The 20,231-nt window shown below is 45.9% G+C and overlaps 1 protein-coding gene across 4 annotated transcripts in view; it reads left to right on the forward strand.

Moving 5' to 3' along the window:
• LOC126484870 (titin) overlaps nucleotides 1–20,231 on the forward strand; it is a 471,820-nt gene that overhangs the window by 209,153 nt on the left and 242,436 nt on the right. For 2 of the 4 annotated variants that reach the window (XM_050108469.1, XM_050108476.1), the window contains exon 1: nucleotides 15,174–15,802. The exons of 1 other annotated variant lie outside the window; for it this stretch is intronic. In XM_050108469.1, coding sequence (XP_049964426.1) covers nucleotides 15,519–15,802 — 284 coding nt within the window. In that variant the 5' untranslated portion in view covers nucleotides 15,174–15,518. Of the gene's footprint in view, nucleotides 1–15,156; nucleotides 15,803–20,231 lie in introns of those variants that run through there. One more of the 4 variants, XM_050108492.1, reaches the window with a different exon arrangement.

Genomic DNA, 20,231 nt, shown 5'->3' on the forward strand with positions numbered 1-20,231 from the left:
CCGTCAGCAATAATTTTCACCTACTCGACAGATGTTTTGCCTTCGATTACTACGACAGGTCCAGTGGAAGCACAGATGAACCTTCCCCATCGCAGAAATCCGTCTCCGCCGGCGTGCATCGTGGGACGGTGCAAGTCTCGAGCAGAGCTCTCGTGAATGACAGCGTATCTGGACACGACCAGCGACCTAGTGTAACATCATCTGTCCACTGATCCAAGATCCAGTATTGATGATCCAATGCCAACTGAAGTCGTAACTAACGATGTCGTTGCGTGAACGTGGGAACATTTAGGGGTCTCATGCTGCACAGCTCCATGTTCAATAATGTGTGCTGGACGGTGCGCTATGAAACACAAGACACTTGTGCCTGCTACAGCTTGTACTCTGCCGTCAGATCTTCCATAAATTGCTACCTATCCTGATTCACAGAGCTGCAAGCCTCTGACCTCCACGTCCTATGATAAGACATAAACATGCAACAACCTATCGCTTCCTCGTAGTTTTGATTTCCATCGGCTATTTTTCATAGATGCTCACGACAGTAGTACGTTAACAGCCGACCAGCTTCGCCATTTCCGACATAATGGTTCGCTGATGCCGGGCATAACAATCTGACCAATGTCAAGCTTGCTTGTGTCAGCGGATTTCCCCAATTGAGGCTCGTATAGTCGCTAGAATGATTCCTCATTTGGCTCTACATTGCTTAAGTACTTTCCTTACCGCGTCATGTACCCTCAACGCCACCAGATAGCATTCAGTGGTCATAATGTTTTGGTTCATTAGTGTATGGTCTAACCGATTAGATCAATCGTATAACAGCGAAACCAAAGTTCTACACTTAGTGGGCGAATGCGTCCTGGAACCTCATGAAACAGGCTCGGTATGACGCTAGGCTGTGCTTCCAAGGATACGAGCTTACTCGTAATTTATAAAAATAAACAATGTGAATTTTCCCGAATGAGAGGACGGGGTTAATTGAGTGATTTCTAACGATAGGTGGTTGTTAGAACTTACAAGTTCAGTTACTCCGTCAGAGAAGTTTCAATGAGCTACACGCTCAGAAAACCACCATTGCTGATGTTACAGCGGAATAAAAAGTTCAGGAAAATACTGAAACCAATCGTAACTCTGACAGGTCTAATAACTTCCGGGAACTGCCGCTAGCTGTTTCCTTTTGTACAAACCAAACAGCAGATCCCCTTCTCAACTACTGCTGACTTCCTTGCAGCTCCACCTACTGAGATCAGTGACGTAAAATTTCGTCGACAATCGACAGTACTCGGATTTCATTGTCGTACTGGCTCCAGAGGCCATTGGTCGAAAGGACAAGAAAAAAACGCTGCAGTCAACGACAAATTGGTTTTCCGAAGGAGAACCGAGTCAAAAGATGTGATAGTGCGTCATGACCATTCGGAGGTGTGTCGAATTATGTTAATTTCACTTTATTGTGTTAATACTGAAATTCGACAGAGATGGTGTAATGGTTACTTTTCGACGATTGCAAATTATACGCAAGCTTATATAAAAATCGTTTTACACAATAGCATGATTCCACATTGTAACTGAAATTTGAAATCGGCTCTTTTTTATTTTTGCATGATGATGATTGTGTCCGTAAAGCATGGGCATTGCAACGTGCTTTGAATAAATGTGGTTGATTAATTAGATTGGCATGGTGCTGATCACCTGAGAATATCTGTGAAATCACTGGAGAAGTAAGTACCTATAGGAAGACGTAAATAAATGTGAACGAGCAGGAAAAAGAAGCCCGTAATGTTCTAATACAGTATTAGTGGTGTGCTGCTTGACACAGCTACGTCGATTAAGTATCTAGGAGTGGTGTTGGAAAGCGATATGATATGAAACAAGCACCTATGCCGATAATACGAAAGGCGAATGGTCGACTGCAGTTATTGGGAGAGTTCTAGGAAAGTTAACTCGTCTATAAAAGAGACTACGTGTAGAACAGTAGTGCGACTTATTCTTGAATACCACTCCTGTGTTTAAGGGTCAGCTAGGATTAAAAGAAGACATCGAAGTAATTCAGAGACGTGCTGCTAGATTTATTACTACAGGTTCGATCAACAGATGAGCATTACAGAGATACTTCGTGAACTCACCTGGAAATCTCTGGGGGAAGACGACATTCTTTGGCGGAACATTATTGAGAAAAATTAGGGAACCGGTATTTGAAGCTGACTATAGAACGATTCTATTGCCAGCGACGTACATTTCGCGTAAGAACCACAAAGATAAGAGAAATTAGAGCTCGTACAGAAGAATTTTTCCCTCGATTTAAGAGCGAAACAGAAAAGTAAATGACTGTTGTTGTTGTGGTCTTCAGTCCTGAGACTGGTTTGATGCAGCTCTCCATGCTACTCTATCCTGTGCAAGCTCCTTCATCTCCCAGTACCTACTGCAGCCTACATCCTTCTGAATCTGCTTAGTGTATTCATCTCTTGGTCTCCCTCTACGATTTCTACCCTCCACGCTGCCCTCCAATACTAAATTGGTGATCCCTTGATGCCTCACATATGCCGTACTAACCGATCCCTTCTTCTAGTTAAGTTGTGCCACAAGCTCCTCTTCTCCCCAATTCTATTCAATACCTCCTCATTAGTTATGTGATCTACCCATCTAATCTTCAGCATTCTTCTGTAGCACCACATTTCAAAAGCTTCTATTCTCTTTTTGTCTAAACTATTTATCGTCCACGTTTCACTTCCATACATGGCTACACTCCGTACAAATACTTTCAGAAACGACTTCCTGACACTTAAATCTATACTCGATGTTAACAAATTTCTCTTCTTCAGAAACGCTTTCCTTGCCATTGCCAGTGTACATTCTATATCCTCTCTACTTCGACCATCATCAGTTATTTTGCTCCCCAAATAGCAAAACTCCTTTACTACTTTAAGTGTCTCATTTCCTAATCTAACTCCCTCAGCATCACCCGACTTAATTCGACTACATTCCATTATCCTTGTTTTGCTTTTGTTGATGTTCATTTTATACCCTACTTTCAGGACACTGCCCATTCCGTTCAGCTGCTCTTCCAAGTCCTTTGCTGTCTCTGACAGAGTTACAATGTCATCGGCGAACCTCAAAGTTTTTATTTCTTCTCCATGGATTTTAATACCTACTCCGAACTTTTCTTTTGTTTCCTTTACTGCTTGCTCAATATACAGATTGAATAACATCGGGGATAGGCTACACCCCTGTCTCACTCCATTCCCAACCACTGCTTCCCTTTCATACCCCTCGATTTTAATAACTGCCATCTGCTTTCTGTACAAATTGTAAATAGCCTTTCGCTCCCTGTGTTTTACCCCTGCCACCTTCAGAATTTGAAAGAGAGTATTCCAATCAACATTCTCAAAAGCTTTCTCTAAGTCTACAAATGCTAGAAACGTAAGTTTGCCCTTCCTTAATCTTTCTTCTAAGATAAGTCGTAGGGTCAGTATTGCCTCACGTGTTCCAACATTTCTTTGGAATCCAAACTGATCTTCCCCAAGGTCGGCTTCTATCAGTTTTTCCATTCGTCTTGTAAGTAGGCTGTTTATGTTTTCTCTATGTAAGTAGGCTGTTGATGTTTTCTTATTGGCAACGTTACGTAGGGCTCAATATGAAAATCACTGGCTGTGCTGTGGGCAGTCTGTGGCTGCTTTGCATTGTTGTAATACTCGCCATTGTAGTGTTACGCAGCTGGTTGTGAACAGCGCGTAGCGTTGCGCAGTTGGAGGTGAGCCGCCAGCAGTGGTGGATGTGGGGAGAGAGATGGCGGAGTTTTGAAATTTGTCATGAACTGCTATATTTATATATGATGATATCAAGGTAAATACATTGTTTGTTCTCTATTAATATCTTTCATTTGCTAACTATCCCTATCAGTAGTTAGTGCCTTCAGTAGTTTGAATCTTTTATTTAGCTGGCAGTAGTGGCGCTCGCTGTATTGCAGTAGCTTGAGCAGCGAAGATTTTTGTGAGGTAAGTGATTTGTGAAACGTATAGGTTAATGTTAGTCAGGGCCATTCTTTTGTAGGGAATTTTGAAAGTCAGATTGCGTTGCGCTAAAAATATTGTGTGTCAGGTTAAGCACAGTCATGTATAATTGTAAAAAAGGGGAAGTTTCAGTCTGTAAAGAATTGGTGTTTTTATTTTGCAGCTGTGACTTATTAAACTGATAGTTCGGTAATTTTCACATCTTTCAACACCTTCTTTCTTTGGGATTGGAATTGTTATATTCTTTTTGAAGTCTGAGGGTATTTCGCCTGTCTCATAAATCTTGCTCACCAGATGGTAGAGTTTTGTCAGGACTGGATCTCCCAAGGCTGTCAGTAGTTCTAATGGAATGTTGTCTACTCCGGGAGCCTTGTTTCGACTCAGGAGTAAATGACTAGTAATGGTATAAGGTCACCTCCGCCATGCACCATACGATGGCTTGATAAGTATGTGTGTAGATGTTGGCGTAGATGAAACAGAACGTCTGTCGCAATCAATTAATACATAAACCCGTCGTCAACTTCGTACCGTACTTTAGGAAGAATGGTCACGATTTCCGTCCTCAGTGCACCAAAACTTAGTGGAAAGCCTTCTTCGAAAATCGAACGCATTAATAGCAGCAGAAACAGGTCCTACGTACTATTAGGCAGATAACTGGACTCAGTTTATGGACATACTATTGGCCACTAAGTGCAATTCCCGTTTGGTCATTTGACGGTGTGTTCAGCATCTAGGTTGAATGGCCTTTCTAGTGGTCGATGCATATGTTAAATGAAAGGAATCAAGTATTTCTACTCTGCTCATTTTTTAATTATGGATCAACTGCGTCACTTAATGAAACAGACACCTTATATCTTCATCTTTACCCAGAGTGTCTCTGCTCCTCGTCGTGTGTTGCATTTTTATCTGATGTTTAGAAAGGCATTTTTAATTTCATTTTTGCAGTATAAAATTAGCACCAACAAAAACTGTTCATCGGGTGTTTCATGCCAATGCCAGTGTAAACAGAAGACATGTGTTCTCACTTAAACAAAATTTAGCTCGAAATGTAATTTTATGTACCCAATCGATATAACATGCTAAATTTAGTTTGAGGCATATTTATATTGGGGATATCTGTGGACGGTAACAGCAGTACGCGAACAACAATCAATACATGCAGTAGAAATTAAATAACGTCCCTATATGAAGATAAACGATTCTTCGATATACTTCCGTAGTCAATATGCAGCGCTCTAGCAGCGAAAGTTTGAGCAGTAGTTAAGACAGTGAACTAGTATTCAGCTGAGGTAGGGTCCACATTCCCGTCCTGCCACACTGATTTGAGGTTTTCATGATTTTCCTGACCACCTGGTGACTATCTCTAGGACGTTCAAAATGTTCAAGTGTATGTGAATTCCTATGGGACCAAATTGCTGAGGTCATCGGTCCCTAGACTTTCACACTACTTAAATCAACTTATGCTATGAACAACACACACACCCATGCCCGAAGGAGGGCTCGAACCTCCGGCGGGAGGGGCGGAGCAAGCAGTTCCAGGGCGCCTCTAACCGCGCGGCCACTCCGCGCGGCGCTACGGTGGTTTCTTGTACGTGGTAATGGTCTATTTACACCTAAATCCGTGTCCAAGTTAGATGCTCCTTTTTAGAGCAGAACACAAAAGTCTCTCATCACTTACTTTCTTTTCCTGTAGCAACATCAGAGGCACTGCTATTTACAGTGCCTTTGTGTACCTTTAAGTATTTGTGTAACAATATTCCATTTGACACAAATGATATGCTTCGCGTTGAAGCAGGGTTCATGTATTAACAACGTAATAAGAAGCTGAAATTACAGTTTTCCTGCAGATAATACGGTCGAGCTGAAATCAATCATCGAAAGTGACTGACTTGCATTAAAGCACCAATTGTACAATGTTTTGGGTGCCGGCACGTGGCAGTATACATAAGTGATCCATAACCGTGCAGAGAGGTCATTCACAAGTTGTGAGTCATGAGCTGTAATTTGTCAGAGACAGAAGTCTTCCCTCAGGCGCACACTTTTACGTAGTTTGTGCGTGGCTGGTCTTACACGCTTATTGCAATTACTTTTATGTAGCATTCCCAGTAGTCTTTTGGAGCGCCACCCGATGTCCACTTCTTAACTGAAAAGCCGTTTTACAGGTTACACTACGTGAGAAACGTGCAGCATGGGTACCGGCAGAGAAAGAATAGTGCAGGCGGGTGCGAGGAGTGAGTCGAGCGATGACCAACGTGGGTAGATAGCGCATCGATTACATGCCTACAATTTGGCCCATAGTGTGGTTTGTATTGCAAGTGTTCCATCACATAAGGATGGGCACTGCAAAATATGTGCATGGCTGTGTTTTCGTTGGACAGCTTTGTGCCTGGCATGGCCTTAGCTGCACAGTCTGCCTATGAGCGTTACAAAGGGGCTCTGGACGTCGAAAGACAAGCATTTACAGTGTTAAGTATTTGCAGAGCACACAAAAAATCAATTACAATAAATGTCATCAGGATGGCAGATTCTGCAGCCCAATACGCTGCCTGATCCCTGCGAATTTTGGAACCAAGTTTCATCCCTTTTCCAGTGCCCTCATTGATAAGCTGGGCACCAATTGAGGTGCAATGAGAACACAGCCCAGGCAAACAGTGTAGAACAGTTTTATAAAAAAGAACAAAATCCAAAATACTCAACTATTGGAAAAAAAGTAATCACTACAATAGTCTGTGAAAATTAGTGATTGGCATTAGATTTATGTAAGTCCGAACTTAAATTCAATGCTGCAATCATGAAACAGTCAAAGTTTATTTTCACTCGGAAGTAGAACAAAATATCTTAGTGAAGGTCGAAGGCCAATACTAAGTTCCTGGTCGTCTCCAATGCAAAGTTCTGGTGATGTTGAAGGCAGACACTGGCAACTGCATCGGTCGGAGGTGGCTGGTGTGGCACAGTGATGTACAGTGCGAAGATCTCGATCGAGACGCTGAATAACTGCATGTGTAGTCGACGCGTTGCCCAGAGCTCGACGGAAGATGCTGCAGACTGCTTTGCGCCGCACTAAATACCCAGGCCATGTAGAGATACTAGAGGAAATACTTGCAATCATGGAGCCCCCAAAGACAAACAGGCCTGTGGGGCCAGCGACTTCTGGTGGCGCTCTCTCTGCCACCTGCTGGCCTATGCAGCATGCATGATTGGAGCTCTGTCACCTGCTGATGTAGCCTTTTTGAGATGAGGCCGCTGGTATACCACTGCTCTGAGAAGAGTTGCCAGGCTGTAGGGCGTATGGCTGGGACACGGCATCCCTCTCACCCCTCAAAGGATGAGAGACTGTGGCACATCTCGATGTCTGAGGAAACTGGAGCCTCTTCCTTCACTGACCATGGAACTGCTGACCCCAGATGGAGAGGCAGATGTCCGTCGGAGTGGGTATCTGGACAGGGGTTGGACTGTTCTTGCCAGAGGTCACAGGATGTGGACCACGCAGCTGCTGTGTTTGTGCTATGGCATCCAAAGTCCAGGGAGTGGGGACATCCAACTCTGGAACAAAAGATAGCCCACTGCTAGGAGACGTCGCTGTTTGCTATGTGCGCACCTCGTTGACATGCTTGCAACAAATATAGCCAATAGTACTTTGACCATGGCCTGCCCCAATTAGTGTATGCTCACTGCCAGGGCCTACTGGCGGGAATTTTTGAAGAAAACCAACGATCAGGCATCATCTTTGATGGAACAACAGGGTCGTCAAGACTTCGGATGAGAAAACGAAGTTCTTGTAGGTTGGAGGATGGAGAGTTTGGACCAGTACTGCTGTCCATGGAGATTTTCAGAGGGCTGACGCCGTCCTGAGGGGTGGAGCAAGAATACATCAAAAACACAGTGAGGGCCTCATCTAAATCATGATGGCGGTTTAACTTTGCCGATTGTGATTTGAACGTGTTAACAAAACATTCTGCTAATTCATTGGAGGCGGAATGAAATGCGCTTGAACCGAGCAGTCGTGGGATTAACCCTGCAATTTGGCTATTCGCTCTCTGTAAGACTGTCCATGAATCACAGCTCATGACTCACAACTCGTGAATGCGATGCTGTTGGAAGAGCAAAAAGAGGTAAATTCAGAAGATGTGAACTGAGATCCATTGTCCGTATTCTTGGTTTCCTGGAGCCCTTCTATGGAGAAGATCTGTGTAAGAACCTGGATAGCCTATGCCAAGGATGTTAAAGACAACTGGAAATATGATATTGAGAACAGGCGAGAAACATAGGGGAACCTGGTTTATTTATGGTAAACCATAAATAGCAAAGGAAGGGCCCTGCATCTAAATGGAATCATGGTCAGGGTGCTGAAGCATCCGCCCAAGGAAAGTTTCTGTGAGTGAGTCATACCTGTTTGATTTGGCAGGTCTTGCGTGGTACCACCACATTGTTATTATCTGCATCGATCCCTCACCTTTATACATATTGGTGGGCCAGTCTCTTCAGGAGCACAGCTGTCCAGTGGCCCTAATGTAGGAGGGACAGGATGCAGTGCTGCAAAGTGGACTTTCTTCTTGCAACAAGAGGACTATCTGAGGGTGGAGAACTCGTGGCGCCTGTGTCAGAATGCTTGGACTACTGGTTGGACTACTGGATGATCCAACAGTTTCCGACCAGTGAGCCGCCGTTGGTGCAACAAACAGAGTACTTCATGGATAACTGGATCCTCCAGGGAGTCACAGGCATGCAAGGGTATAGCGGCTCTGACATCTTCCGTTTCTCAGTGCATGTAGGAGCTGACCTCTGGTTCTCAATCGGTTTGTGTTTCCTGTCCCAATCGTAACCTGAAGGCAAAGCTGCCGCTTGTATATTGAGCTGTCGAGTGAAGTATAATGCCGTGTGAATAGCTGGGCAACTAACTTGTACTTGGAGCATAGGTCTCTTAAATATGAGTTAGTCCCTGATCGCTGAATGCTATTGGTTGAGTCATGTACTTCCACGCCCAAAGCATTCAAAAAGTCCAATCCGACAACGTTTGTAACTTCCTCAGTGTTTACCACCAAGATGCCTGCCATGAAGACACTAAAATGATACTGAATGCGAGCCATGATCTGTCATTTCACTTCGATAGTATTGTTGCTGTAGCCATGTAGACGTCATTAGTATACCTGCAGCGGAGGTGAGCCCAAATTGTGACACTTTGGTATCACAATAGTCGTGGAAGAGCCCCTATCAACATGTAACTTCACTGGGACTGCGTTGACTCCCACCATGAGCGTTAAAAGACTATTAGATACGGGGAGCACAGTGTGGACATATCCAGAGCATAGGCGTCGAATACACACACGGCATTCCATGTGGGCGTAACCTACATTCTTCTTGAGGGAAGACTGAAAGACTTCAGCCCTGTCTCCTGTCTTGCCACAGGAAAATATGTAGCCCTGCAATAGTAAGACTGCTGCTGTGGGTGAGTGATAAAACAGTTGCCATATGAGGGTAACCATTGTGGGCAACGCACATTGTTTGAGGGCTTGCTAGCTGCAGGTGACGGCCGTGGTTTTGGTTGGGGCCGCAAACACTTACGATGGTCGTTTAATGTTGCAGATGACTGTAGAGACTGTTCAAAAGCCCGAAAGATGGGGAGGCAAGTCCCTAACGTGGGATACTTGAGTTTGAGGAGGTTATTACCGAGGCCTTTAAACCCTGTAATTTGGCTGTTCTCATCTGTAAGATTATCCACTAATCTTGTGGCAACTAAAAATGTTATGCGGGCCACTGCAACATGCGCTTGAGCGTCGAAATATTCTGGTGGACGTGTCTTTAAACGAGCGTGCGGGAGAGCATTGGAATCCACTTCAGGGTTGAGCTGATGCAGTACATGATAAATTTCCAGGCCTGCATAGGCCAAGAAGAACGTGAACTGCTATTTGTCACCTGTGATATCATAGCCAGGAAATGTTGCTACCTTCTGGCCATGTGGTTTGCCCAGGGCTCGATCTTCCTTTCATACACCTGGGAAGGTGGCTCGCCCCTCTACGTCCTTCTATCAGTGAACTGATGCAGGACAGACAAATGGACAGCTCCTGGTCAGAAGTGGTGATGGCCACAATCCTGTCCACCATTGCGTGCATGGCCTTTCACATGTTATGGAGTAGCAGCAAAACGTTGGTAGTAGCATCCGAAGGGTTGGGCATGGTGGAACAAAAATATGCTGTCAAGATCTTCGCAACGCAGAAGTCACACGCAGACTGACACTGTGTATCTGGGGTGTGAACACGCATGGTGATGTTGGTTCATGGAAAAATTCCTCATCGTAACTCGCTAAGTTTTACACTGGTTGAGGCGCAAGAAAACACATTCCAGGTAAATAATGCAGATGAGTTTTATTGAAAAATATGTAAACCAAATATTCATCTCTTTAAGAAAAGTTAATCAGTACAATAGTTTGTGAAAATTCATGGTTAACGCTTAACCTACATAGGTCCAAACTTAGGATGAAGGCCATAATGAAGAAACAGTAAAAGATGAATGTCAATCAAAACAAAATAAGGTAGTAAAGGTCGACGGCTAATACTACGTTCCTGGTCGTTTCCAGTGCAAAATTCTGGTGACGGTAAAGACAGACACTGGTGGCTCTCTCAGTCGGCGGTGGCGCAGCATCGTAGGTAGCCAGGGTTCCGATCGACACTCTGATTGAAGTACTGCGGGTGCAGTCAGTGTCTGATCCAGAACTCGACAGGAGATGCTTCAAGCCGCTTTGCACCCTCCTAAACCTCCAGGCCACGTAGAGAAATATTTGCGATCATTTGGCCCATGGTGGGAAGCACATCCGCTGGACTAGCGACCTCTGGTGGTGCTCGTTCTGCCACCAGCTGGCCTAGCAGCTGATGTAACCCCCTAGAAGTTAGGCCGATGGTGCACCCTTGCCGATCTATAGGGCGTTCAGCCAGTATACAGCATCAGTCTATGGACCTCCTGTAATTCTGAGTTCTGACTAATGAGCTAGTTACACACAAAGAATTGCTCGAATGGTGCTCCAGAGACAGAATACTTATGATCTGTGGGAGAAGATCATTGGGAGAAAAGGAAGTGGTGAACCAGTACATTTGTTGCTAGCTAATTGATATAATTTATTACTTCATCTTCCATATTGCTGAGGAGACGGAGACGTTGTTCTATATACTAATAATACAGAGATAAAAAATGTTTTGCATCACTCAGTTCCCAGAACTCCTGAAGATAGACGTTGACTGTGGATATTGTATCACAGATACGATCCCTTGGACTGTTCAGAAATGTCACTAAACCCACCCAAAGATTTAAACAACCATGCATGAGCAGCGCCTGTTACACGGAGGGAGTTCGACAGCCGATCAGTTCCAGTCCTTCCACCGGGAAGGAAGTACACGGCTCGTGTTATTTGTAGTTAACCATACCTAAACGGTCAACACCGCGGTTCGATCGTGTCCGCATTGTTACTTCGGCCAGGAAGGGCTCTCAACAAGGGAAGTGTCCAGGCTTCTCGGAGTAAACCAAAGCGATGTTGTTCGGACATGGAGGAGATACAGAGAGACAGGGTCGATGACATGCCTTTCTCAGGCCGCCCAGGGGCGTGGATGACCACTGCCTACGGATTATGGCTCGGAGGAAGCGTAACAGCAACGCCACCATGTTGAATAATGCCTTTCGTGCTGACACAGGACACCGTATTATGACTCAAACTGTGCACAATGAGCTGCTTGATGCGCAACTTCACTCCCGCCGTACATGGCGAGGTGCATCTATGCAACCACGACATCATGGAGCGCGGTACTGATGGGCCCAACAACATGTCGAATGGACCGCTCAGGATTGGTATCACGTTCTCTTCACCGATGAGTGTCGCATATGCCATCAACTAGACAATCGTAGAAAACGTGTTTGGAGACAACCTCGTCAGGCTGAACGCCTTAGACACACTGTCCAGGGAGTGTAGCAACGCTGAGGTTCCCTACTGATTTGGGGTGCATTATGTGGGGCCGACTTACGCCGCTGGTGATCATAGCAGGCGCTGTAACAACTGTGCGATACGTGAATGCTATCCTCCGACCGATAGTGCAACCATATCGGCAGCAAATTGGCAAGGCATACGTCTTCATGGACGACAATTCGCGCCCCCATCGTGAACATCTTGTGAATGACTTCCTTCAGGATAACGACATCGCTCGACTAGAGTCGCCAGCATATTCTCCAGACACGAACCCTATCGTACATGCTTGGGATAGATTGAAAAGGTCTGTTTATGGACTACTTGACCCAACAACCATTCTGAGGGGTCTACGCCGAATAGCCATTGAGGAGTGGCACAATCTGGACCAACAGTGCCTTGATAAATTTGTGGTTAGTTTGCCACAGCGAATACAGGCATGCATCAATGCAAGAGGACGTGCTACTGAGTATTGGAGGTACCGCTGTGTACAGAAATCTGGACCACCACCTCTGAAGGTCTCGCTGTATGGTGATACACATGGAATGTGTGGTTTTCATGAGCAATATATTGGACGGAAATGATGTTTACGTTGATCTCTGTTCGAACTTTCTGTACAGGTTCCAGAACTTTCGGAAACGAGATGATGAAAACTTTTTTTGATGTGCGTATTAAAATCTTTATTTTCCTTCAGTATCCGTCATAGTTGTGGTTGCGATACTAGGCATTTCCTTTAGTGACAAGTTTGTAACAATCACGTCCATTTTCACACCACGTCCTTAGATTTAAGTGCAATCGTACAGTTTCCACTAATGTACATGTCAGTAAGCAAATATGCGTCATTCCTCAACACTGATGATTACATGTATACAACATGACAAACCTAGTACGAGCATCCAATCGAATCCAGTTTACTGTGTTCTATTGGAAAGAATTCATTTTAACTCCTTATGCACACTTATTGTGCTAACTGGATCGCTGATAGTGATTTGGAACTCACGAATGATCCCTTCCAGTGATTTCATGCGATTTTTTACAACCGCCTTCCACAATGATCGATGGTCTCCAACTGTCAGTACACGTGGTCTGGCTGGTCTTACATCAGTTGTGGTTGCTTCTTCATATTTCCACTTCACAACCACATCACCTAAAAATCTACTTAGACAGCTTCAGAAGGGTTCAAATATCCGTGATGGATTTGTTACTCGGTTGACATCCAGTGGCTAGCATACATTCGAAGTCAGTCAGTTGTCCATTCCGACCCATTGTGCTGTTATTGCCTCTTTGCTGACGACACCATACCTCCTGCTGCCTTTTATACTGGCAGGTCCGTCTCCCGAGACATGTAGTGGGCAGTTCAGCATTACACAGAGGTGTCGGAATACTTTTGATCAGACAGTGTATGTGACAGTTATGGAGAAGCTATAGATGATAGAGTCCAATGATTGTGCAGATACATACTTTGCAGTTGCTCAGCAATTGGTTGGCCTTAGCATGTTCTTGATGATGAAGTCATCAGAATTTCGAAATATAACGTAATAAGTGAATATAACCAAACGCAGCTGATTGGAATTAATTGAGAAAAATAGAATAAGTAGATATTCTACGTAATAACGATTTATTCAGAAACTGCCGCGCCTGCAGAATTAGGGCGGATGGAGGAAGGTGAGGGTTTAACATGCCGTTGACATAGAGATTGTTACAGACATCACAGGCTCGGACTGGACGGGAAAGAGGGAAAGAAGTCTTCCACGTCATTTTCGATGTCATTATTCCGACATTCACCTTAAGCGTTTAGGGGAAACCGTAGGAAAGTTAAATTTGGATGCCCCAATCATTGTGCTACGTATCCAGAATGAGATTTTCACTCTGCAGCGGAGTGTGCGCTGATATGAAACTTCCTGACAGATTAAAAGTGTGCGCCGGACCGAGACTCGAAGTCGGGACCTTTGCCTTTCGCGGGCAAGTGCTCTACCAACTGAGCTACCCAAGCACGACTCACGCCCCGTCCTCGCAGCTTTACTTCTGCCTTCCAAACTATACAGAAACTCTCCTGCGAACCTTGCAGAACTAGCACTCCTGAAAGAAAGGATACTTCGGAGACATGGCTTAGCCACAGCCTGAGGGATGTTTACAGAACGAGATTTTCACTCTGCATCAGAGTGTGCGCTGATATGAAACTTCCTGGCAGATTAAAAGTGTGTGCCGGACCGAGAGTCGAAGTCGGGACCTTTGCTTTCGCGGGCAAGTGCTCTACCAACTGAGCTACCCAAGCACGACTCACGCCCCGTCCTCACAGCTTTACTTCTGCGAGTATCTCGTCTGCTACCTTCCAAGCTATACAGAAGCTCTCCTGTGAACCTTGCAGAACTAGCACTCCTGAAAGAAAGATACTGCGGAGACATGGCTTAGCCACAGCCTGGAGGATGTTTCCATAATGAGAGTTTCAGTCTGCAGCGGAGTGTGCGCTGATATGAAACTTCCTGGCAGATTAAAATCTGAGCTACCCAAACACGGAAGTTTGGAAGGTAGGAGACGAGGTACTGGCAGAAGTAAAGCTGTGAGGACGGGGCGTGAGTCGTGCTTGGGTAGCTTAGTTGGCAGAGCACTTGCTCACGGAAGGCAAAGATCCCGAGTTCGAGTCTTGGTCAAATGGCTCAAATGGCTCTGAGCACTATGGGACTTAACTTCTGAGGTCATCAGTTACTTAAACCTAACTAACCTAAGGACATCACACACATCCATGCCCGAGGCAGGATTCGAACCTGCGATTGTAGCGATCGCGCAATTGAAGACTGTAGCGCCTAGAACCGCTCGACCACACCAGCCAGCAGTCTCGGTCCGCCACACAGTTTTAATCTGCCAGGAAGTTTCATTGTGCTACGTAGCTCAGTAACTAGAGCGTCTCTCGGGGATGGGCCTGCCCATCATCCACTGAGTGCAGTGGTGGTGAGGTGCAGCGGCTGTTCCGGGACCAGATAGCACGTGGCGGTCATCGCCCGAGCGCCGGTCCTCGGGCAGACGCGCGCCTTCCCGCTGCCGCTGCCCACTCGGCTGCTCCCTCTGGCACGTCGCCCCGCCGCGCCGGCTCCCGCCTGATATTTCGCCAGCACTATTTCTGCCTCAAGCCCACCGCTTCGCCACTCGATGGGCCGCGTTATATTTACCTGATCTACCACCAGTCTCAGTGTCTGCTGCTACCGCAAACCCTTCATTCTTCCGATTTCGTGCGGTTTTTTTGGTACTGATGCGGCGCGGACTGGTAAGAAAAGGGGCATTTGGAACGAGGGACGGGGACGGAAGCTACTGCGCCGCTAGGAGATTTCCTAAGCGGCAGGTTGACAGAAACAATCGGAGCATTGCTGGCAACGCCGCTGTCCCCTGGCGAAGAGTCCGGCAATAAAAATAGCGGCCACCCGTTGTCACTCGGCCCGGTGAGAACGGTGGCGGCGCAGCCAGCAGCCGGCAGCCAGGCGAGAGCGCATGCGGTGTAATTAGGGGATCGCAGCCGAGCAGCAGCAGCAGCAGCAGCAGCGGCAGCTTCCGGGGGGCGGCGAGCGGCAGTGCGGATGAAGCCCCGCGGCCGATCGGAAGAGCCGCGCAGCCCGGGGGCGGCGGCCGCGGCAGTCGGCCAGCCCCGCAGCCGCCGCGACTCGTCCGCGTCGAGCCTGGGGAGCGGCGTGCGCTGCGCCTGCCAGTTCTACCAGAGCGACAGCCTGCTGCCCGAGCGCGCCGCGCAGCGCGCCGCCCTGCAGACGCACCAGCGGCCGTCCAGTAGGCCGCCGAGCCGCACCGCGGACTCGCCGACGACCTCGCCCGCAGCCACCATGCAGCGACCGCGGCCCGCCTCGGGGTGAGCTGACGCTAGCGCGCCCTCGCGCCGCTCCCCGACTGCCGCCGCTCGCCGCCCGGCTCGGTATTTCAGACGGTGGAGGGGATGCGCCTTGAGGTCGTTCACTTATCGTTAAATGTGCCAGATCGTACTACGGATCCGAGAGGACTGCATTCCCTTGACGCCAGTTGTAGGCTACTCTGGATTAACTATCGTGGTGCAGAGAGCTATTTGCCATAATTCATATGTAGCCTCCTTACAATGTCGTGAACTTTGTGGACGAACTTTCGTGGATTATTCAGAGATTGTGGCTGACTGTGTCGATGTAAGGGAACCGTCCCAACTGCGGGTAGTACGTTAGCTATTTTCGTCAGTGGAGGGGATGAGAACTGATGTCAGTCACTTATCGTTAAACGTGCTGCATCCCGCGACGGACCCGATAATATTACATTGAGATGATGCTGGATTAATTTTTGTGGTGGCGAGTGTCTTTTGCCATATAGTCGCCGTCCACAGCTCGTGGTCTCGCGGTCGCCTTCTCGCTTCCCGAGCACCGGGTCCCGAGTTCAATTCCCGACTGGGGCAGGGATTTTCACCTGCCTCGAGATGACTGGGTGTTTGTGTTGTCCTCATCCGTCCGAGAGGACTGCATTCCCTCTACGCCTGTTGTAGGCTACTCTGGATTAACTATCGTGGTGCAGAGAGCTATTTGCCATAATTCATCACAGCCCTCGTCTGCTTTCATACGTAGCCTCCTTACAATAGTCGCGAACTTTGTGGACGAACTTTCGTGCATTATTCTGAGATTGTGGCTGACTGCGTGGATGTATGGGAACCATCCCAACTGCGGCTAGTAAGTTATTTTCATCAGTGGAAGGGATGAGAACTGATGTCAGTCACTTATCGTTAAACGTGCTACATCCCGCGACGGGCCCGACAGTATTACATTGAGATGATGCTGGACTAATTTTTGTTATGGCGAGTGTTTTTTGCCATATAATCGCCGTCCGCAGCTTGTGGTCTCGCGGTCGCGTTCTCACTTCCCGAGTACGGGGTCCCGAGTTCGATTCCCGGCAGGGTCAAGGATTTTTACCTGCCTCGAGATGACTGGGTGTTTGTGTTGTCCTCATCATTTCACCATCATTCGCGCATGTGGCAAGATTGGACCGAGAAAAGGTTGGGAATTTGTACGGGCGCTGATAACCGCGTAGTTGAGCGCCCCACAATCCAAACATCATCATCATATAGTCGCCATAGCCATTGTCTCTTTTCATACCCTGCGTTAGCACCTCAACCGAGAATGCGAAGCAGAGTGGTAGCGAAATTGGCGGACGAACTTTCGTGCGTTGTTCAAAGATTTCGGCTAACAGTGCGTATATCAGGGAACTATTCCACCTGCCACTTGTGACAGCAGAGTTCGGTAACTCAACCAGAGAAGGGCTTCAGTCGCGAGACCACACACCAATGAGACTAGCTGATTCGCTTGAGGGTAAACGTGTCGCATTGTACAACGAGCTTAAACGGACTACAGTTAGATGACGTCTGTTTTTGCTCCGGCTGGGTTAATTTTTGGGGTGGAAATTATAATTTCCCATATTGTTACCAAAGACTTATTTGATTTCATGTGAATCTGCAATCTGATATAGAGGTAAAAATAAGAGGACACAGCGGAAAAGCGGAAAAATATTGTTCACAAACTTTGGCCGGCTACTGGTAGAGAGGAAATCATCCCAGCGTACCGCCAAGTTTGGTATATCAGTCGCCCAATATGGAGAGTTGAGGCGTTTCGCTTATCGCTAAATCCGCCGCATCGTGCCCTCCGCCGGAATAGGTGCGGACGATTTCATGTCTTATGTCAGCGACTCTGGACTAATTTTCGTGTTAGAGACTGCAATTTGTTACACCATCGTAACAGAGTTCATTACATTTTGTTTACAGCTTTCACACTGATATCGAAGCCGCAACTTAAGTTGAAAGATAATTTAATGACGAATCTTAAGTCATCATTCAAAGACATTGGCTGGCTTTAGTAATATATGGGAACAACTGCCATTGGAGACTGCCGAGCTCGTTGTTTGAATCGTCGGATGAGATTGCAGCTAAGGATTTCCGCACACAGAGCGCGGAGGGCATTTACTAGACTTTAAGTTGGCAGCACTGTTTACGTTAGATCGCTTTCTGATCAAGCTGCTCGGCGTTCTCAGCAACTACAGGTTATTGGACGCGCTCGAGACTCCCATCTGCCTTTTCATCTTCATGTTTTTCATCTTATTCGATAATTAGTCTCTCGATCGACGCCGGTGCTGCTGTAACGTATTAACGTCTCATATGACTATGTTGAAATTAAGAAAAGGCTTCTAAAAGCATATGTATACAGTGATGATCTATACGGTTGTGAAATTTGCGCTTTGCGAACTGAGGAAGGAAAGAAGTTGAAATAGTTTGCGGTACAATGACACAGACTCGTGATGAAGATGGAATTGAGTGATCATATAGTGAAGACACTAGTGAAACGGCATTTAAGAAGGGAAATCTACTTTGGAGGTTGTTCACAAATACTGGCTGACCACATTAATGCAAGGAATTTCCTGTGAGAGAGTAAGATGTTTGTTGCAATAGAAAATCTGAAATGAGAGTTCCACTTGACTGTGTAACATTTTGTTTGTACTTTAGTTTATCTTACGATAAGGGACCACAATTAGCTCGAACTGCGAGAAGTCACTGAATTATACATAAAATAGTGACTGGTTACATATAATTCATCCAAAATATTCATGAAATCATGTGTAACTGATCGAAAATAGAGTGTGTGATGCTCGCGATATCGATAAAAGTAATTACCTTGGTAAATCTGTCGACAGCTCATCTTCGTCTGGCATGCACATCGTACTATTACATAAATCAAGACTGCACTGTGAACCATCATCCCAGCCTACCGCCAGTCGATCAGTAGGAGCTCTCCACTAATCTCGTTTCCCCAGTTGCCTTTTTATTTCTTCATATATATCATATCATGCGTATTTCAAAATGTGTTCCTGTACCTCAATTGTGGTCCTCTGTTTCACTATTCCCCTTGTCATGTTAGTCTACTATTGTTTTCAGGAGCCTCTAGTACCTCAGTAAATGTCCAATTAGGCAATTGTTCCCCGTTACTGTGGACTTCTATACAGCTTTCCATTCATCCTCTTTATTATCTTGTCGGTCCCTGTGGTCATTATCATGATCTCTAGCATCGTATCTCAAAAGAATTCAATCTCTTCCTAAGTTCGATTCCAGAAGTCTACATTTCACAACAATACAATCAATGGTCTAAATGAACGCTTTTATAAGTATTTTCTTAAGTTGCAAGTTACAACGTGACGTTAAAATATTTTTATTCTTACTAAGACCACTTTTCTCTTGATAAATTCTGCTTGGTGTCTCTACATTACACTTCTCATCGCAGGTGATCTTACTCCCCATATAAAACGATGAAGCTGCTTACTCTTGGCCGCTTACGTATGGAGTGACCAGAAAACACATGTCCAGAGATGGAGCATAAAGCATATTGGCTCGTAAACTACTGTGTATTAAGAAGTGCTCCTCAAAACTGGTTTTCACAGTATCGACCGATATGATCATAGGTAATTGTGCGGAGTTTTTCTCATGGGGTGCAATATCACAGAACACTGGTGCACGCCTTGAACCGCTGCTACAATCCAAATGTCACTTCCGCGTCCTATCTTGAGAGCGAGGTGGTCACTGAACAGTACTATCGGGGTCAGTCCGTGGATTACTCATCAAGGATTTACCTAACATTACCTACTAGCACGCCTCATTCTATGTTGAAACAACAGTCACGAAGGGGAAACTAATCGAGGAACAAATAGATACTTAATTTTTTCTAAAGAAAAAGCAAAGAGGCTGTGGATACCTAGCTTGCACAATATAATAAGCTGTGTAACCTTGTCACTGGAGGTCGGGCCCGTCCCCTAGATATAGGAGTTGATTTAGGCTTGCAGAACATTTAGAGGATATCTCTGTGCAGTTTATTAGAGCATATTTCCAGTTATTACGGGAGTTTCAGAAATTACCTCCATTACACTGATTTTCACAACCTTCATCTAAGTAATAATAGAAGTTTTCATTTCATTTTGCGTTATTTATGCTCTTGACCTCTCACTTTTAGTTAGGACGCTATTCCGACTTCATAATGGTTTGATATATGCACCAAAACACGCATTAAGGAGCCAGTATAATGACCATTGTCCGTGACAGTGTCTGTGGACGTTTTTCCTTCGGAAAGCGTGGCGTAATCAACTAACTAATTCGAAGAATGACTGATTTGCCGGTACTGGTACAAAAACTAGGAACTGGATATCAGCACGATATATGATGCGAAACTAGTTTTTCGAGTTGCCATCTGAACAAAGTCAACACGAGTGTTTCCAGTGCCTTAGAATAGATGCAC

Source organism: Schistocerca serialis, chromosome 1, assembly GCF_023864345.2.
Source record: "Schistocerca serialis cubense isolate TAMUIC-IGC-003099 chromosome 1, iqSchSeri2.2, whole genome shotgun sequence".
NCBI classification, from domain to species: domain Eukaryota; kingdom Metazoa; phylum Arthropoda; class Insecta; order Orthoptera; family Acrididae; genus Schistocerca; species Schistocerca serialis.